Source organism: Eschrichtius robustus, chromosome 2 (assembly GCF_028021215.1).
Source record: "Eschrichtius robustus isolate mEscRob2 chromosome 2, mEscRob2.pri, whole genome shotgun sequence".
NCBI classification, from domain to species: domain Eukaryota; kingdom Metazoa; phylum Chordata; class Mammalia; order Artiodactyla; family Eschrichtiidae; genus Eschrichtius; species Eschrichtius robustus.
The window spans coordinates 126,413,531-126,431,882 of NC_090825.1; the positions used below are offsets into that span (position 1 = coordinate 126,413,531).

The 18,352-nt window shown below is 40.8% G+C and overlaps 1 protein-coding gene across 5 annotated transcripts; it reads left to right on the forward strand.

Annotated features, from left to right (window-relative positions):
- The first annotated feature begins 1,031 nt into the window (after positions 1-1,031).
- Positions 1,032-17,977, forward strand: SLC26A2 (solute carrier family 26 member 2). Of its 5 annotated transcripts, none has more exons than XM_068536180.1 (5): positions 1,192-1,247; positions 2,884-2,914; positions 9,498-9,677; positions 11,392-12,088; positions 13,929-17,977. In XM_068536180.1, exons 4-5 carry the CDS (start codon positions 11,417-11,419, stop codon positions 15,447-15,449), a joined length of 2,193 nt encoding a protein of 730 aa, XP_068392281.1. In that variant the 5' UTR covers positions 1,192-1,247; positions 2,884-2,914; positions 9,498-9,677; positions 11,392-11,416; the 3' UTR covers positions 15,450-17,977. The 5 variants fall into 5 exon arrangements, with proteins under 5 accessions (XP_068392283.1, XP_068392279.1, XP_068392280.1 ...); XM_068536181.1 differs by lacking the exon at positions 1,192-1,247 and adding an exon at positions 1,356-1,409; XM_068536182.1 differs by lacking the exon at positions 9,498-9,677 and having other exon boundaries at positions 1,032-1,247.
- Positions 17,978-18,352: the final 375 nt, after the last annotated feature.

Sequence of the window (18,352 nt, forward strand, 5' to 3'; positions counted from 1 at the left end):
GAAAGGGAAGAAAAGGAAGTTAACCATGTTGCTTCCTTCATCGGTCCTCTTCCACTCCCATCTATCCTATCGTCATCTGTGGGCCTCCGCAGGCAGTACAAGAGGAAAAATGAACAAATTAACATATACTCTATATCAGATAGCGCCCAGTTCGTGGCAGATAATTAAATCAAGACTACCTGCTAGGAAGTGACTAGCAGGGAAGTCGCTGAGGAAAGGGCGGTTGGGGGTTTAGCCTGAGACCCGAGAGACAAGTAGAAACCAGGTACTGGAACAAGTGTTCAGGTCCGGAAGAGAACAAGCTTGGCAAGCAAAGGAGGCCAGGATGGGTGGGAGAGGGCTGAGGGAGGGAGAGATGCCACGTGAGGAGCGTGAGGAGTAAGGGGCCGGGGCCCAGAGCATTCAGGGCTTCGGGGGCATTGGGAGAAATTTGATATTATCTGTAAATGTCAAGGAAAGCCACTGAGGATTTTAAACGAGGATTGGAATTACATTTCATATTTATTTTTATATTTTCTTTTACATCTTAAAAAGAGCCTCTGGCTATTGGGAACTTTGGTGGAAAGTAAGTTACACTGGGGCAAGAGTCCCTCTAACTTTCTAGCAGACCTTTTCCCATTCAGGGCCTCCATTTCTCTAACAATAAAGGAGGGTGGGTGGGAACGGGGGTCCCACGGAGTCGAAGATGAAGACGATACCCCTCGCAAACAAAGAGTAGTTTACAGCTCTCGTTAGAGCATTTCCACGTTTCCCTTGATACTGATTCCTCGAAATACCCTCGGGGTTAAGGCGGAGAGCCAGCAATCTGCCCGCTTCGAAGATGATTCATCGCCCGGGCACAGCGCAGGAGGAATCTCCCTAAGAATCAGGGACGCGTGGCTCCTTCTGTACAGGGCAGCCAATCGCAAGGAGGAAAGCGGCCAGGGGGCAGCACCCTTGCCTGTCCTGGTCACGTCATTGGCTGACAGCCGCGTCGTTCTTCCGCGGTGCCACGTGACTGTGCATGCTGAACTTTCGTTGTTAGAGTCGCCTTCGGCACCTCCCCGCCTCCGGTGCCTTCCCGCTGCTCCCCTGGGCCCCGCCTCCTCCAGGGGCCGGGCGATGGGCGGGCAAGGGGGCTGGCGGGTTAAAGGGAGGCCGGCCCGGGAGTGGGCTGCCTCTGCCCGCGCCACCCGATCCCCTCAGTCCCGTCACGGCAGAGGACGCGCCTTGGATCCTGGTCGCACGGGGCGGCCCAGACTCGAGAGGTGAGGAGAGGGGAGGGACTTGAGACGCGGGGGAGACAGCGGTGCCGGCGTTCCCGTGGTCAGCGGGCCCCTCTTGGGGTCGTCCTCGCCTGTGACCCAGGTGTGGTGGGAGGAAGCGCGCACCAGCGGTCGCCGCGGGCCATCGTGGCTGGGCCGTGAGAGGTGGGTGTGCGTAGGAGTTATTTCCTCTGTCGGCAGGGGCGGAGGCAGGGCCAGCGTCAAAGCCCCACTCCCTCCACCCGGGTGATCCCGACCCAACTCCGACGGCTGAGGGCTGCCCACCCTCCACCCCACACTTCGCGCCGGGTGCCCTAAACCCCGCTGGTAACGGTGTGGCTCTTCCGCCCGAGTCCTCGTAGCGCCTTCTCGAACCCAGATATATGGGAGCAGGACCAAGGACATAAGAGCCGCCACCACCACCTTAGATGGGGGAACTGAGGCTTGGGTAGGAGAGAGGACTTGATTACCTTGGTTTTTAAAACCACACACCTGGTTAAGTACAAATCAGGACCTGTAGTTTTTCGAGACTCATAGACTTAAGTTGAAATTCTTTCACTGGATAGATGGAGACACTGAAAGGACACAGAGGGACAGAGCCTTGCCGAAAATTACACAGCAAGTCATTTGCAGAACTAGGACTTGTACCCAGCTTTACCAAACTCATAGACTATTAGGCTGGGCCCCTCCTTGCACAGATTGGGGACCACGGTGGATTAGACGCATTCAGGACTTAAACTCCTTTCTGGCACTCATTCTAGTACCTTTTTCCTCCTTGTCCCTAAGGCATTTTATGTGAAATCTGGAACTAATGTGATATCCAGTATTGGGTTAAGCAGAAGTTCTTATCTTTGAATGTTGAGTCAAGAAGAAATGGAGAGCCAAAGCTGTTGGCAAGAAATAAGCCCCCTTTTTTTTTTCCTTCAGTAATCTCAAGGGATGGAGACTAGTAGCTGTCATTTACTGAGCAAATGCTATGTGCCAGGCGCTGTGCTAGGTACTTTACTTGGGTTAGTTTTAAAACAACACTGCAAGTTGAGTAATGTTATCCCCATTTTACAGGTGAGAAATTAATGCTGAGTAAAATGAAATTTTTCAGTCAGTGCCATACAGCTGTTGAACAGCGTAGCTGGGATCTGAATAGAGATCTGTCTGACTCCAGAACATACCTAGTGATTCTCCAAATAGGCCCTCAGCCCACTGACTCAGAATCACCCAGGGAGCAGTCTTTGATCTCATCCCTGGATTTGTCTGAGAATCTGCATTTTAACAGATCTTCATGTTTGATATCATTGTATTGTACTATAATTTGCTGCCTCCTGGAGGAAGATCTGGAGATGACCTATTCAGGGATTTGGCGACTAGATTAGATTCACTAGGGGTCATTTTGAGCATTGATATTACTTTTAATGAGTATAAACCCCCAGGTAGATGATTGCCAGAATAGTTTCTTGACACAAACTTGGTTATGGTGTGTGGGGGTGGAGGGGGAGGAGTAACTGCTTTTTCTTCACCACAGAGCTCTTTTTTTTTTTAAAGTTTTTTTTAATATATATTTTTAAAATTTATTTATTTTATTCTTTTTTTTTTTTTTTTTGGCTGCGTTGGGTCTTCGTTGCTGCATGCGGGCGTTCTCTAGTTGCGGTGAGCAGGGGCTACTCTTCATTGCGGTGAGTCGGCTTTTCACTGTGGTGGCTTCTCTCATTGTGGAGCATGGGCTCTAGGCGCACAGGCTTCAGTAGTTGTGGCTCGCGGGCTCTAGAGCGCAGGTTCAGTAGTTGTGGCGCAAGGGCTTAGCTGCTCTGCGGCATGTGGGATCTTCCCTGACCAGGGCTCAAACCCATGTCCCCTGCATTGGCAGGCGGATTCTTTCTTTCTTTCCCTCCCTCCCTCCCTCCCTCCCTCCTTCTCTCCTTCCCTCCCTCCCTCCCTCCCTCGGGTCTTCGTTGCTGTGTGCGGGCTTTTCTCTAGTTGCAATGAGTGGGGGCTACTCTTTGCTGTGGTGCTGAACTTTTCACTGCAGTGGCTTCTCTTGTGGAGCACGGGCTCTAGGTGCATGGGCTTCAGTAGTTGTGGCATGTGGGCTCAGTAGTTGTGGCTCGCAGGCTCTAGAGCGCAGGCTCAGTAGTTGTGGCACATGGTCTTAGTTCCTCCACAGCATGTGGGATCTTCCCGGACCAGGGATTGAACCTGTGTCCCCTGCATTGGCAGGCGGATTCTTAACCACTGTGCCGCCAGGGAAACCCTTTACCACATAGCTCTTAAACTATTATTCGTCCATTCACTCAACAAATATTTGTTAAGCACTTATTAGGTGCTCTACATGTTTCAAGGTACTGGGAATACAACTGTGAACTGTATTAATTATTAAAATTAATAATAGGCTCAGAAATGAGGTGAGCACTTGGCCATAAAATTATTGCTTTGAACTAGCTCCTAAGACCTCTTAGCAAGGAAATAAATTTGGGGGTCATGTGGTATTTTAGAAGAGATCTAAGCTTGGAAATTGGAAGATGAGGATTGAGAATTTGGTCCTACCAGTTAAGCAAGTGACTAAACTTTGATGTTTTTCATACTGGAGAATAGGAATTCATACTCTGATTCTCAGATTTACTGAGGAGGCAAGTGGGAGATGTAGATGAAATCTTTTTTAAAATTTTATTAAAAATTTTTTTCTTTTTTTCTTTCTTTTTTGGGTTTTTTTATTTAGATGAAATCTTTTTGAAAGCAGTGAATTACTATGCAAGGAACTATTTAATTATTTTACCATGGTTTTACATTAAGCTATTTTCCTCTTGGGTATTTTATTATTTTGTCTTATATTGGGCTTTATACAAGAAAAAATATATCATAGTGCTTATACTACTGATATAAGCCTTGTGGTGGTTCTTCTTTTTGCATCACAGAAATAAATGGGCATTGTTAATCATTTGTGATAACTGGAAAACAAGGAATACTTTTTTTTGGCTTCATTATATTAACTTGAAACTTCACCTGTTTGTTCATTTCAATAAACATAGATCTGTAACCATACATAGCAAGTGGGAGGACATTGTGTTAGGTTCTGGGTTATGTAGACATGAGGATGACTTGGTGTCTGCCCTAAAGTGATACTCTCGTTTGAGACACATGTAAACTTGAGTGCTAAATAGCTATGTGTCATATGTTGGGGAAGCAAAGCCTAAGAAGTTTCAGCCCCCTTCTCCTATGTCATTTGAGGTGGGACTTAAAAGATTATAAGAAGGACCAAGATAGATGGAGATAGAAGGGAAAGACATCCCCGACTGAAGGAACGACATGAGCAAGGGCCCCAAAGGGCAAAAGATGCTTATTAGTATTTTCATGGACTGGTGATTGGAACACTGGTGCATGAAAAGAAGCAAGAGAAAGGCAGTTGCAGGCTCATTCACAGAGAGAAGACTATACTAAAGTTATTTGACTATATTTAGTAGGAGGTGGAGAGCCATTGCAGATTTTTGAAGAGTGTATCCAAATGGTTTGATGCCATGTTGTTAACGAATGCTTCTTTTGAAGAAGAGGCAACATGGGATGGTGGTTAAAAACATTGGTCCAATTCAGTGTTTAAGGCTGAAGTATGTCTGCAACTTTCAAATAGTTGAGGGAAAAAAAAAAAAACCCAAACAAACCAACCTGAGTGTATGAAGAGTGCAGAAGTAGTGCAGATGTAGCAAAACATTAACAATTGGTATATTGTTAAATGGGTGAATTGTGACTAAGGTGTTCCATGTATCATTCTTTCAACTTTTCTGAATATTTGAAAAGTTTCAAAATAAGCAGTCCAGAGACAGAGAGTAGGTTTGAATCAGACAGGTCTTGATTCTCATCATGGTTCTACTGCTTATAAGCTGTGTGAGTACTGGAAAATTATTTCCGAACTGTATAGTCCACACCTATTCCAGCCTAGTTTAACTGGAATTTTCCACTTAGGAGAAGAGATTTTTTTTGGTAGATGACTTGTTCACATTAACATTAGGTTAATGCTAAGACTTCTTGGGACTTCTCTGGTGGCACAGTGGTTAAGAATCCGCCTGCCAATGCAGGGGACACAGGTTCGAGCCCTGGTCCGGGAAGATCCCACGTGCCGCAGAGCAACTAAGCCCGTGCGCCACAACTTCTGAGCCTGCGCTTTAGAGCCCACGAGCCACAATTACTGAAGCCTGCGCACCTAGAGCCTGTGCTCCACAGCAAGAGAAGTCACTGCAATGAGAGAAGCCCGCGCACCACAGCGAAGAGTAGCCCCCACTCGCTGCAACTAGAGAAAGCCCACGCGCAGCAACGAAGACCCAGTGCAGGCAAAAATACATAAATAAAAATAAATAAATAAATTTATAAAAATAAAAACAATCTTAACTAATTTTTATTCATAAAGGGCAAAAAAGGAAAATATTACTTGCTTGCTTGAAAAAGAATTGAATAACATAACAGACCAGAAGATGTAATAAGATAATGATTGTCAAATGAGTGATACAGTAAGTGATTTTCTCAAAAACCTTCAGCGCCTACGCACTGTCTGCAGGTGAAAGTCTACCTTTCTTACCCTGGCATAAAAGCCTTCCAGAATCTCCCCTAGGTACCTTTGCCACTTTCTCTCCCATTGATCTCCCATATGCATCTGGTGCTCTAAACATATCATACTATTTCTCATTCTTTCCCTCCAACCCCAGAACTATTGCTATTTGTGTTTTCTTCTTCCTCATCCGTTTTCCAAGTCCTTCCCTCATTCTTTCATCTCTGGCCCGGACTTCAGATCCCAGGTGAGATATGTTGTTCCCTGGAAGCCTTTCTAAACTGTCCTATCTCTTGCAGATTTCTTCCCTGCTTAGATGCTCTGATTCTAGTAGTTGGCAGCTTCAGTTTTATTTAGCAGTGAGTTGTGGCATACATACACAGAGCAGAGCATGAATATGGAACCGTTATATTTCAGAGGCAGACTTCACCAGTCTCTGAACACTATTGCCTTCCAAAAAGGCATTTCAGTTTCACAAATTGCAAAACTGTTTCATATGCACTGTTGGTTAAAATTATATGCTGTAATTACTTACCAAAAGTAGACATTGTTTCTCTTATATCTGCAAAATTTCAAAAAGAAGTTGGCTGACCCGCTGTCAGGCTTACATAGAAGGGATATCCCTCTCTTCTAGTTCAGTTCTCTTAGACTCTCAGTAATTCACACGGGAAACAGTGCCAGTGCTGCTGTTTAGTCACCAGGATAAGACAGCTTTCTAAGTAGTCACACTGCATGTGCCTAATTAAAGAAGAAAGTACAGAAATGTTTTTCCTCTTTGTGTTGCCTGAACTGCCATTATACTTTAATATATGAATATGTAAATGTATTTTTCAAATGTTTTGTTGGTTTTTTCCTCCAGTTCCTGCAAGGTAATGTGGAAGGTTCAAGTGTTTTCTTCTTGAACCTTTCTTTTCTTCACTCTCAATTATCAATGTTGATAAAGGGAGAAACTACCCTAGATGATAAAGGAGAATCCTATTTTACTGAATTTCATGGAATATATAGTATGTATTCCAACTTTCTGAAAATGGGAGTCTGGCTATAGACTGTATTTCAAGGATAAACACTGTAACTTCATTTTTCATGAAGCAATTGGTGAATACTGTAATTGAAAGCAGTAACAGGCCTGGGGGAATGAGAGGATTTTTGTGCAAAAAGGGATACTTGAAAAATTTGTTCCAGAGTAGATAGTCCCACCTGAAAATAAATATTGCTTTGCATCCTACTTTTTCTGTATTTCAGTTATTTGTTTAGCAAATATTTTCATTCCTATTTTCGAAAGCATATACTTGGACACTTCAGGGGATACAAAGATGAAACAGAATGGAGCTTGCTCTCAAGGAGCTTAATTTGTATGGAGGTCATACCTACAATTTAGTTTAAGATAATTTTTAATGTAGTTTTATATTGTTTGGGGTTTTAAAATAGGCTTGAAAAAAGGGGAAAAAAGTAGTTTTGAGGAGAATTTTAGGGGGTGACTAGGATCAGTAAAAGACTATAGATGGTTTTTGGATTCAGACTGATGGCTAAATCATTTCCACTTCTAGGACTGTTTGTGAGTGAATACCTAAGTTTTTGAGAGCTGGAGATGGAAAAGGACTATGGCCATGAGTATAGAGAAAGGAGAGTTGGGCACGAGTTTGTAGATGTCAGTGCTAGGTCATTTTGGGTAGCAGGTAGGTGAAACTGGGATGTGTAGGATAACTGAATTTCAAAGTGTTTAGAAGTACCTGAAGTTAGAGAAAGCTAATTAGGTAGGTGATAGGAATAGTAACATGCTCAAAAAAAGCTATTCTTGGAGTCTTAAAATCTGGATTTTATTATCTGGCTCAGTCACTTACACAAGCTAAATGAATTACTAATTTGGTCAAGACATTTCACTTTATTATGATCTATCTATATCTTTATATTTAAAGTGGGTTTCTTATAGACAGCATATAGTTGGGTCTTATTTTTTAAATCTTATCTGGCAATCTGTTTAATTGGCATATTTAGACAATTCACATTTTAAAAATATTTATTTATTTTATTTATTTTATTTTTGGCTGTGTTGGGTTTTCGTTGCTGCGCGCGGGCTTTCTCTAGTTGCGGCGAGCAGGGGCTACTCTTTGTTGCAGTGCACGGGCTTTTCATTGCGGTGGCTTCTCTTGTTGCGGAGCACGGGCTCTAGGCGCACAGGCTTTAGTAGTTGCAGCACGCGGGCTTCAGTAGTCGTGGCTCGTGAGCTCTAGAGCACAGGCTCGGTAGTTGCGGCGCACGGGCTTAGTTGCTCCGTGGCATGTGGGATCTTCCCGGACCAGGGATTGAACCTGTGTCCCCTGCATTGGCAGGCGGATTCCCAACCACTGTGCCACCAGGGAAGCCCCGACTATTCACATTTAATGTGATTTTTTTTTTAAAATATGTTTGGATTAAATTCTACCATCTTGCTAGCCGTTTTCAATGTGTTCTACCTGTTTTAGGTCTCATTCTTCTTTTGGGTTAATTGAGAATTTTTTATGATTCTATTTTGTCTCCAGAATTAGCTTATTATTTATATCTTAAAAAAATTTATTGGTTACCCTTGAGTTTACAATGTACATCTTTAATCAGAGCCTACTTTCAAATAGTATTATATTACTTCATATATAGTATAAGACTTTACAATTCTTAATTCCCCCTACCATTCTTTGTGCTCTTGTTTTGTGCATTTTATTTTGCATGTGCTGTAAAAATGCATTTCTATTTTTGCTTTAGACAGTTATTTTTTTTAGAGCAATTAAAGATTTTTTTAGTTAAAAATAAATCTTGTTTTCATTTGTTCCATTTCTTAGACTTTATTTGTTGTGTACTGTGTAGACCTGAGTTTTTGTCTGGTGTGTGTAGTGTGTGTGTGTGTGTATGTGTGTGTAGTAGTGCTGGTCTGCTGGCAATAAATTCTCTTAGTGTTGGTCTGAGAAAGTTTTTATTTCTTCTTCATCCTTCAAAAAATATTTTCTCTGGGGATAGAATTCTGGGTTGACAGTTATATTTCTGTGATAAAGGTATCACTCCATCTTCTGGCTTGTATGGTTTCCAATAAGAAGTCTGCTGTAATTCATATCTTTGTTCCTGTGTATGTAGTGTGGTTTTTTTTTTTTCCCCCTTTGGCTGTCTTTAGAATTTTATCTTTGTCTTTTGTTTTCAGCAGTTCAAATATGACATGTGTAGGTGTGTGGTGCTGTGTTGTTTTGGTTTGGTTTTGTATTTGTCCTTCTTGGTATTCTCAGAGATTCTTGGATCTATAGTTTGGTATCTGTCATTAATTTTGGAAAATTCTTGGCTATTATGTCTTCAAATATTCCTTCCACCCATTCTCTGTCTTCTCTTTTTGGGATTCTCATTATGCATAAGTTAGATTGTTTAATACATCCCACAGCTCTTGGATGTTCTCTTAAATTATTATTTTTCATTTTTTAAAAAATTCTGTTTTTCTCTTTCTGTTTTAGTTTGGGTAATTTCTATCAATCTATCTTCAATTTCATTGATTCTCTCTTTGGCTCTGTCAGGTTTGATGGTCCTGTCAGAGGCATTCTTTATCTCTGTTACCACGTTTTTCACTTTTAGTATTACATTTCAGTTCTTTCTTACAGTTTCCATCACCCTGTTGCACTTTCTAGTATTAATTTTTATCTTTTTCCTTTCCAGCTAGCTGCCATATAGGGCAAGATTTGAATTTTGTTAGTTTCTTCTTATGCCTCTTTTAGGTTTGGAAAAGCCTTTTGGCCCAGAACTCACTAAGAACTATTCCAAAATAGAAGGACATAAGGAATGCACTCAAACTAGCTTGGCCTGAAAGTAGGAAGTGAGAAGAGAGTTATAGACCAGTTGCATTGAGGAATGAAGAGCTGCTGTGTGTATTCACCAATCTAATTGACTTGCCCAGGGTAAGTGGTCATCTAAATCTGTTCTTTTCTTCCTTATCTATTTAACAAGACCATCAATGTAACTACTGTTTTACTCTTGTTCAGTGGGATGACCAGCTATAGCCCTATTATCCTAAACAAAACTAATGTGGGTTACTTTTACAAATATTGTGTTCTTGAATGGGTCATGGGTCCTGGATTATGGCATCTTGGCAATATTAGGCTTATAGAACCTCACGAGGGCTTATCTTTCTGTCAGTTCTGAGACAGGAAACTACCTGAGTCCTTTGTCTAATATATTTTATCTCTTATTGTCCACAGTCATAAATTTGTTTATTCATTTATTATTTCCTTCATTCAAACATTTTGTAAGCCTGCTATCTCAGAGTTACCATACATTGTTGATGATTACAATGATGAACAAGATGTCCTTTCCTCCTGGACCTGGAGAGACTTTTCCTTAACTAATACAAAAGTATGGTTAGTACTGTAACGGAGGCATGAAGTGCTATGAGACACAGATTCATTTGGGCTGGGGTCAGTGCTTTGAAGAAGAGATAGCATTTTAACTGGGTTTTAAAAATGATTGGGGTCTTGATAGAGAGTTGGATGGCCATTCTAAGCTAAGCAAACAGCCAACGCAAAGCCACTGATTTGTGAAGTATTTGGCAGTTTACACTCTGTTCCTCTGAAGGTCTGTTTCTTTTTCCTTCTCTTTTACTCTTATTACAAGACTTATTTTTTGTTGTCCCTCCTCTCTTTTTGCTTATTTTTACCTTCTTTGTTTTCCTGTAGTTCTTAGTGGTAGGTCTTATGGCAGTAGTTTTATAGTTTAGGACCCAGAGATGCAGGATCACCTGGATCTCCTCCTAGTTGAAGTGTTGGGCAACATTATTCCTCCATTCAGCTTATGTTTTAGAGTGTATACTTAGGATAGTAAAGCGAATCTTTCTTTGCACGAATATAGATCCTGCCCATAGAGCAGACATGACTCTATACTAGAACAAAGTAGAATAGAACAAAACCTTTCAGAGATCAGACACTTGCCCCATCAGCCTACTCCATGCTGTTGATGTTTGTTTCCTTCAACAGTCTCTTATCAGCTTCTCTCTTTTCTTTCCTACCAAACCAGAGCACGTTGTTCAAAGACACAAATGCATTCTGTGCTAGTTTTTTTTTTTTTCTCAAAACATATCTTTACTCTGTCACTCACATTTTCTTTCTGTTTATTTTCAACAACTAGTAGGTTATCTTAAAAGGGACCCACCCACTGAAAAAACAAAAACAAAAACAAAAAAACCATCTTCCTTGTTTCAGGGACTTTTGCAGGTAAGGTAGGTGTCAAGGTTTGAGACCAGATCCTCTTTTGCAGTATTCGTCGGAGTGAAAAATCTGAAAATAAGACTGTTAGTAGCATATAGAAAGGAGGAAACAGGCTACCCCAATACCGTTTCTGGAGAAAAAAATTTCAGGGGGAGCCAGGCAGAGATGGAGAAGAATCCTTGATAGTTTATACTTTTGGGAAGTCCTGTACTCAGTGAGTTATTTGCTTTAACTTAGTCTGATTCTTTTTTCCTGGATCAAGACAAATGAGGCTCAACTAAGGAAAGTGAATATAAGATACTACCCCCAAGTGAACTTCTCTTAACTCTCATGAATGGCAAGTAGGACTGTTAAAATGTGTGAGTACTGAGAATTACTTAATCAGTTAACCCTCGTATTTTCTCTGGGGTAGGAGGCTGAAACATCTATCTCCAGAAATGTCTTTGAAAAATAAAGAGCAAGATGACCAATACAGTCCTCCATCTAGGATCCATCTGGAGCATGAAGAGGAATCATGTAATGACTTCCAGCAATTTGAGACCAATGATCAATGCAGACCTTATCCTAGGATCCATTTGGAGCCTCAAGAGAAACCGGATACTAACTTCAAGCAATTTGTCATCAAAAAACTAGAGAAGAGTTGCCAGTGCACTTCAACCAAAGCCAGAAATATCATTTTTGGCTTCCTTCCTGTTTTGCAGTGGCTCCCAAAATATAATCTGAAGAAAAACATTTTAGGAGATGTGATGTCTGGCTTGATTGTGGGCATCTTATTGGTGCCTCAATCCATTGCTTATTCTCTCCTGGCTGGCCAAGAACCTGTCTATGGTCTGTACACATCTTTTTTTGCCAGCTTCATTTATTTCCTATTGGGTACCTCCCGTCACATTTCTGTGGGCATTTTTGGAGTACTGTGCCTTATGATTGGTGAAGTAGTTGACCGAGAACTATACAAAGCTGGCTATGACACTGCCCATGTTGCTCCTTCTTTAGGAGTGGTTTCAAATGAGAGCACATTATTAAGCCAGACATCAGGCAAGATATGTGACAAAAGCTGCTATGCAATTATAGTTGGCAGCACTGTAACCTTTATGGCTGGAGTTTATCAGGTAAGAAACAGTGGAATAAGTGGTTGTTTCTGGCAGAAGAAATCACTATGCATGAAATCTCAGATCTGTAAGGGAACTTAGCAATCATAATAATTAAAGCTATCATTTATTGAACGCTCAGGATATGGAAGAGGTAGAGCCAAAATTTAAACCCTGGTTTGACTCCACAGGTAAGATAAGGCTGCTTCTATTTTCTCAACCCTAGGCAGCCTCTTAACCAATGAATTTCAGTCAGCCAGAATTTAATTATTTGATTGTAAAAATTCAGACCAGAAGGGGACCTCAGACCACCTAGTACAACTTCTTAATTTTGTATGTCGAGAACTATCAGATTTGCTTGACGTTATTTGTGGTTGGTTATTGGCGGAGTCAGCACTAGCAGGGAAGAGGGCAATAGAATGGGGGTTGGGAGAGGAAGAGTGCAAGAGTTTTTCAAACTACAGATGACTTCCCCCCTTGTTTTAGAATTGCTGCTCTAATGAGTGACTCTCACTAAAGATAGTAGTTTTCTTGGACTGCTGGGAAGGGAAGAAGTTGGGGACCACTATTTCATGCTATCAGCCAGGAGAAGGATTAGAAATGAAATTCTTTTGGGTCTCCCATAGAATCCACTAATCTGCCATTTTCATCATGCCTCTGCCTTTTGGCATTCAGGAGTCAGTGCCAACATTAAACCTCTTCTCTGTTACAGACATGTGGAACCAATATAGGAGGGGGAAGAGTAGCTCACTTTATTAGGTGCTTGGACAGAAGGAGAGGGAGAAGGGGCTGGTGTGCAGAAGAGTTGTGCTCCTCAGAGTTCATTTTTGCTTTTTTGTTAGTATGCCTCACCGAGAACGAGGAAGGGTGAATAGAATTCTGAGAAATTATTGGGAAGAGGAAAAAGAAAGAAATAAAATGTTATATCTTTGAGGATATAGAATTAACATGGGAGGCAGTATAGCATAAGCACATATGCATTGGCTGAAAATAGTTTCTCAGTTTGAAGTTAGATTAAAGAATTCTATAATAATTTTTAAAGTGTGACTCTATTTTGATGTGAATCTAGTTTTTTGTTTTATCAGTTAAAACTTTACTTTTACGGTAATGATACGTAATTTAAAGAAAAACACATGTTTTTTAAATTAGAATTTTTCCAACTTGTGTTTTTATGATTTCTCATGGATCCTTTTTTTTTTTAACATCTTTTTTTTTTTAAGCAGATGTTCATTTTTAATTATTATTTATTTATTTATTTTATTTTTTTGGCTGTGTTGGGTCTTCGTTTCTGTGCGAGGGCTTTCTCCAGTTGCGGCAAGCCGGGGCCACTCTTCGTCGCGGTGCGCGGGCCTCTCACTATCACGGCCTCTCTTGTTGCGGAGCACAGGCTCCAGACGCGCAGTAGTTGTGGCTCACGGGCCTAGTTGCTCCACGGCATGTCGGATCTTCCCAAACCAGGGCTTGAACCCGTGTCCCCTGCATCGGCAGGCAGATTCTCAACCACTGCGCCACCAGGGAAGCCCTCTCATGGATCCTTGAGAAATTTTTTCTTTTTCAAAGCGATCTGAACCTTATTCAAGTTTAAGAAACATTGTGCAAGAAGGTAGGAATCCTAAGCTCTTGTCTGGGCTAGTCAGTAACACTGTGACCTTGGGCAAGTTGCTTAGCCCTCTGAGTGTCAGTAAAATGAGCCCTCTCTTTGTAAAATGAGAGGATTGATAAATGATTGTGGTTTTTTTTCTAGCTCTGACATTCTGTGGTGCTCTGATGGTATGTCTCCACACAAAGAAATACCAGGGGAATACAGGATTTAGAAGCTCTTTTCCATTTATATTTAACACTTGTATATCCTTCCTTCCAGGTAGCGATGGGCTTCTTTCAAGTGGGCTTTGTTTCAGTCTACCTCTCAGATGCCTTGCTGAGTGGATTTGTCACTGGTGCCTCCTTCACAGTTCTTACATCTCAGGCCAAGTATCTCCTTGGACTCAGCCTTCCTCGGAGTAGTGGCGTGGGATCACTCATCACTACTTGGATACATATCTTCAGAAACATCCATAAGACCAATATCTGTGATCTCATCACCAGCCTTTTGTGCCTTTTGGTTCTTTTGCCAACCAAAGAACTCAATGAGCGCTTCAAGTCCAAACTTAAGGCGCCTATTCCTACTGAACTCTTTGTTGTTGTGGCAGCCACATTAGCCTCTCATTTTGGAAAACTAAATGAGAAATACAATACGAGTATTGCTGGACATATTCCCACTGGGTTTATGCCACCCAAAGCACCGGACTGGAACTTAATTCCTAATGTGGCTGTAGATGCAATAGCTATTTCTATCATTGGGTTCGCTATTACTGTATCACTTTCTGAGATGTTTGCCAAGAAACATGGCTACACAGTCAAAGCTAATCAGGAAATGTATGCCATCGGCTTTTGCAATATCATTCCTTCCTTCTTCCACTGCTTTGCTACTAGTGCAGCTCTTGCAAAGACATTGGTTAAAGAATCCACAGGCTGTCAAAGTCAGCTTTCTGGTGTGGTGACAGCTCTGGTTCTTTTGTTGGTCCTCTTGGTAATAGCTCCTTTATTCTATTCCCTTCAGAAAAGTGTCCTTGGTGTGATCACTATTGTAAATCTCCGGGGAGCCCTACGTAAATTTAAGGATCTGCCCGAGATGTGGAGGATTAGCAGAATGGATACAGTTATCTGGTTTGTTACTATGCTGTCCTCTGCACTGATAAGTACTGAAATAGGCCTGCTTGTTGGGGTTTGTTTTTCTCTGTTTTGTGTCATCCTCCGCACTCAGAAGCCAACGACTTCATTGCTTGGTGTGGTGGAAGAGTCTGAAATCTTTGAATCCATGTCTGCCTACAAGAACCTTCAGGCTAAGTCAGGCATCAAGATTTTCCGCTTTGTAGCCCCTCTCTACTACATAAACAAAGAATATTTTAAATCTTCCTTATACAAAAAAACTCTCAACCCAGTCTTAGTAAAGGCAGCTCAGAAGAAGGCAGCGAAGAAAAAGATCAAAAAGGAAACAGCAACTCTCAGTGGAATCCGGGATGAAGTTTCAGTGCAACTTTCCCGTGATCCCTTAGAGTTCCATACCATAGTGGTTGACTGTAGTGCAATACAATTTTTAGATACAGCAGGGATCCATACACTGAAAGAAGTTCGCAGAGATTATGAAGCCATTGGCATCCAAGTTCTGCTGGCTCAGTGCAATCCCTCTGTGAGGGATTCCCTGGCCCGGGGAGAGTATTGCAAAAAGGAAGAAGAAAACCTTCTCTTTTATAGTGTATATGAAGCAATGACTTTTGCAGAAGACTCTCAAAATCAGAAGGATATATATGTTCCCAATGGTCTGAGTTTTTCCAGTGACTGATTGAGAAAGTAAATAGAAGGAAGAATACTGTCTAGCCCCAGAGGTTAAAATTTCAAGTTTTTTAACATTTTATACTGTGGAACTGGAAATTGTTGCACACTAGAAATTTTAACCTTTTGGCTCGACAGAATTCTTCCTTTGAAGCTGATGGCCTTTGTAGATACACAGATGCAGCAGAGCTTTTAGTCAGGCAGAATCAAAAAGAAGAAAATATTGTGGTTTTCAGCTTTCTTGCAAATATGAGATATTCTTGGAATTAAATAAATATCTATTGAATTGAACTGTAAAGTAGCCCCAAAACTTAATTACCATCCTGTTTTAGGAGATTTGCATCTGGACTGTTCCTTCTCCAGGAGGTAAAGGGGTAAAGCTGGCATTTACATGAGAAGTGCTGGAGCCTGTTTGGCATGGCTCTTTGGAGAGGGAGTAGAAAGGAAGTAGGGAGAGAATGTTGTGTCTGCTCTCCTAACAGCAGGTCAAGAGGCTTCTGTGGTGCGGGGTAGTAACTAGACAAGCTTGTTCTCACTTGTAATTCTCTATTCCCTGTCTTTGCCCCCCAGATGGCAGTCGGATCTCTGGCTTTTAATAAGAGAGCAGCATTCCTCTCAGGCACAGTCTTATCAGGAGTCTGATGGCTGAGCAGGTTTGTGAAATCCTACCAGCTAGCCCCATATTATACAGAATGCTCTTGGTGATACATTTGATGTTTTTAGTCAGCCTTTTTGTTTAGGGTAAGTAGGTAAGAAAAAAAGAGCTCTTCATAATCAGCCAACATAATGAGAATCCTCTCTGTCTCTTCTGTGATCCCTATCTGTCCCTGTTTCTGAGTATTTCTCTACCATTAAGTTGTGTTTTAACTTTCAGTCATTTAGTGTGTTACCCATGGAATCTGTCCTAAACTGCTATGTCTGATTACCAGTGAGTGACAAGTTTGCCAGATAAAAGGCAAAATGCTAACTCAGCAATTTTATGTAGCCTTTTAAATGAGCTTGAGGCAAACTGTTCAGGACAAATTACAAAAAGGAATGATTGACAGCTTCCCTTAAGACTTTGTTTATTTAGCAGTGAATTTTTTTTTCTTTCCCATTGTATTTTAGCAAGGGTCAGCTGGGAATTGACAGTCTTTCTCATATTTGAGAAGCTGCTGTTCATCTTTACAAGAAAAATTTATTATAACCAATGGAAAAGAATGCATAGAAGTGATAAGAGTGCTTCCAAAAGAACATCAATAATTGTGGATGTTTTAGTGAAACAAAGCTAATGCTTACTGCCATGCACCCTATTGATGTACAATAAATATTGATGACAGTGACAGCATTTAACTCTTTAGGCCACCTCAAACTATTATGTAAGAGAATTTAGAAGCATCACATTTATACAACCTAAGTTCTGTGGGTGTATTATTTATGATAGCTGGTCACAGGTTGTGGCCCAGAAATACTTCCTTTTGAAAAGCAAGTATGTCTGACGTTGAAAGCTTATAGTTCTGTATCTGTACTTTTAAGGGCAAGGAAAAAAAAACAGGTTTTCCAAAGTTAGGACTAGGAGACTAGTTGATGTAAAATTGAAACATTTAGCACACCATTTTAAACAAACAAGATAAAAATTGCAAAAGTGCAAAATCATTTTTAACCCATTCCTACATTCTAAACAGTTTAAATATTTATAAGAAGCAAAGCCTATGTGTAGGGCATCTATTGGAGTGGAAGACTTTGAACCATCTTTCTTGTTGGCTCCGTAAACTGCAACTGTTGCTTTTCTTTTGGTAGAGCTCTGCCCATCAGTTTACATGAAAAATGCCTTTCTGTTATTAAAACAAAGCAGTTTCTTAGGAGCTAGATTTCTGTCTTTGAGATGATTGACATCATGATTAAATGTAATAGTGTCCTGAGTTTTAACATCCTTTTAGAACTTAAGTCTAGAATTTCAGAAATGTTAACTGCTGTTTGTATTCGTGTCCTTTGCTTATTGTTTGTAGCCAGTATTTGCTGTTTCTCTCCAGTCTTATGAATAGTAATAGTAAAATCAGAGTGTCTTGGTTGTCATTTGTTTTCAACCCCTCTTGTACCTCCCCAAGCCAGATTTGAATCCAGATCATTGTAGATATCTAATGCCATGTGACAGAGTAATGAGTACATGTTCAAGACGACTCTATAATTTAGCAAACCCTACCACAGCAAAAAAAAAAAAAAAGCCCATAGAATTTGGAAAATCTCTTAAAAGAACAGAGTAACAGGGTTTGTCTTTTACCTGCCATTTCTGTCCATAACGTGGATATAAGCAATTCTGGAACTTTATGCAGTTAGCAGATTCTTGAATTGTGTTCTGGTTTGTTCTTCTCCCACCTACCCAAACAAACAAGAGATTCTGCTTTTGAAAGCCATTTGTAAAGATATTTAAGGTATCACTAGAATTTAAATCTTACCTTCTCTGCTTGGTTTGAAGTCTGCCTATACTTACATGTTAAGGTTTTTTGATTGCTGGTATTTAAAGGAATCAAACCTGAAACCAAAATCTAACTCACCAATAAAACTAATATTTTTCGTTTGCTTTCTTACTCAAGGGTTTGGACTTTAATTCATTTGGCGATATTTTACACACTTTACTGATACGAAGATATCATGCTTACTCTAAACTTCAGAGTCTAAATGAAGCATATTTGCATTGCTTATTGATAAATGTACAAAATTCTGTATATCTTAAAATGGTCATTTAATTGAAATATGTGTACACTCTTGATGGTTAAAACAACCAGAGGGGTGGAGTGGGCCAATGCACCGAGAGACTAAGGGTAACATTCAAGAGAGAGATGAAGGGAATAGACCATTGAAAAGACTATCTCTGACCAAACAAGGGATAAAAGAGAGGGACTCAGTTGAATAGGATCCAATCCCTGGTTAGCC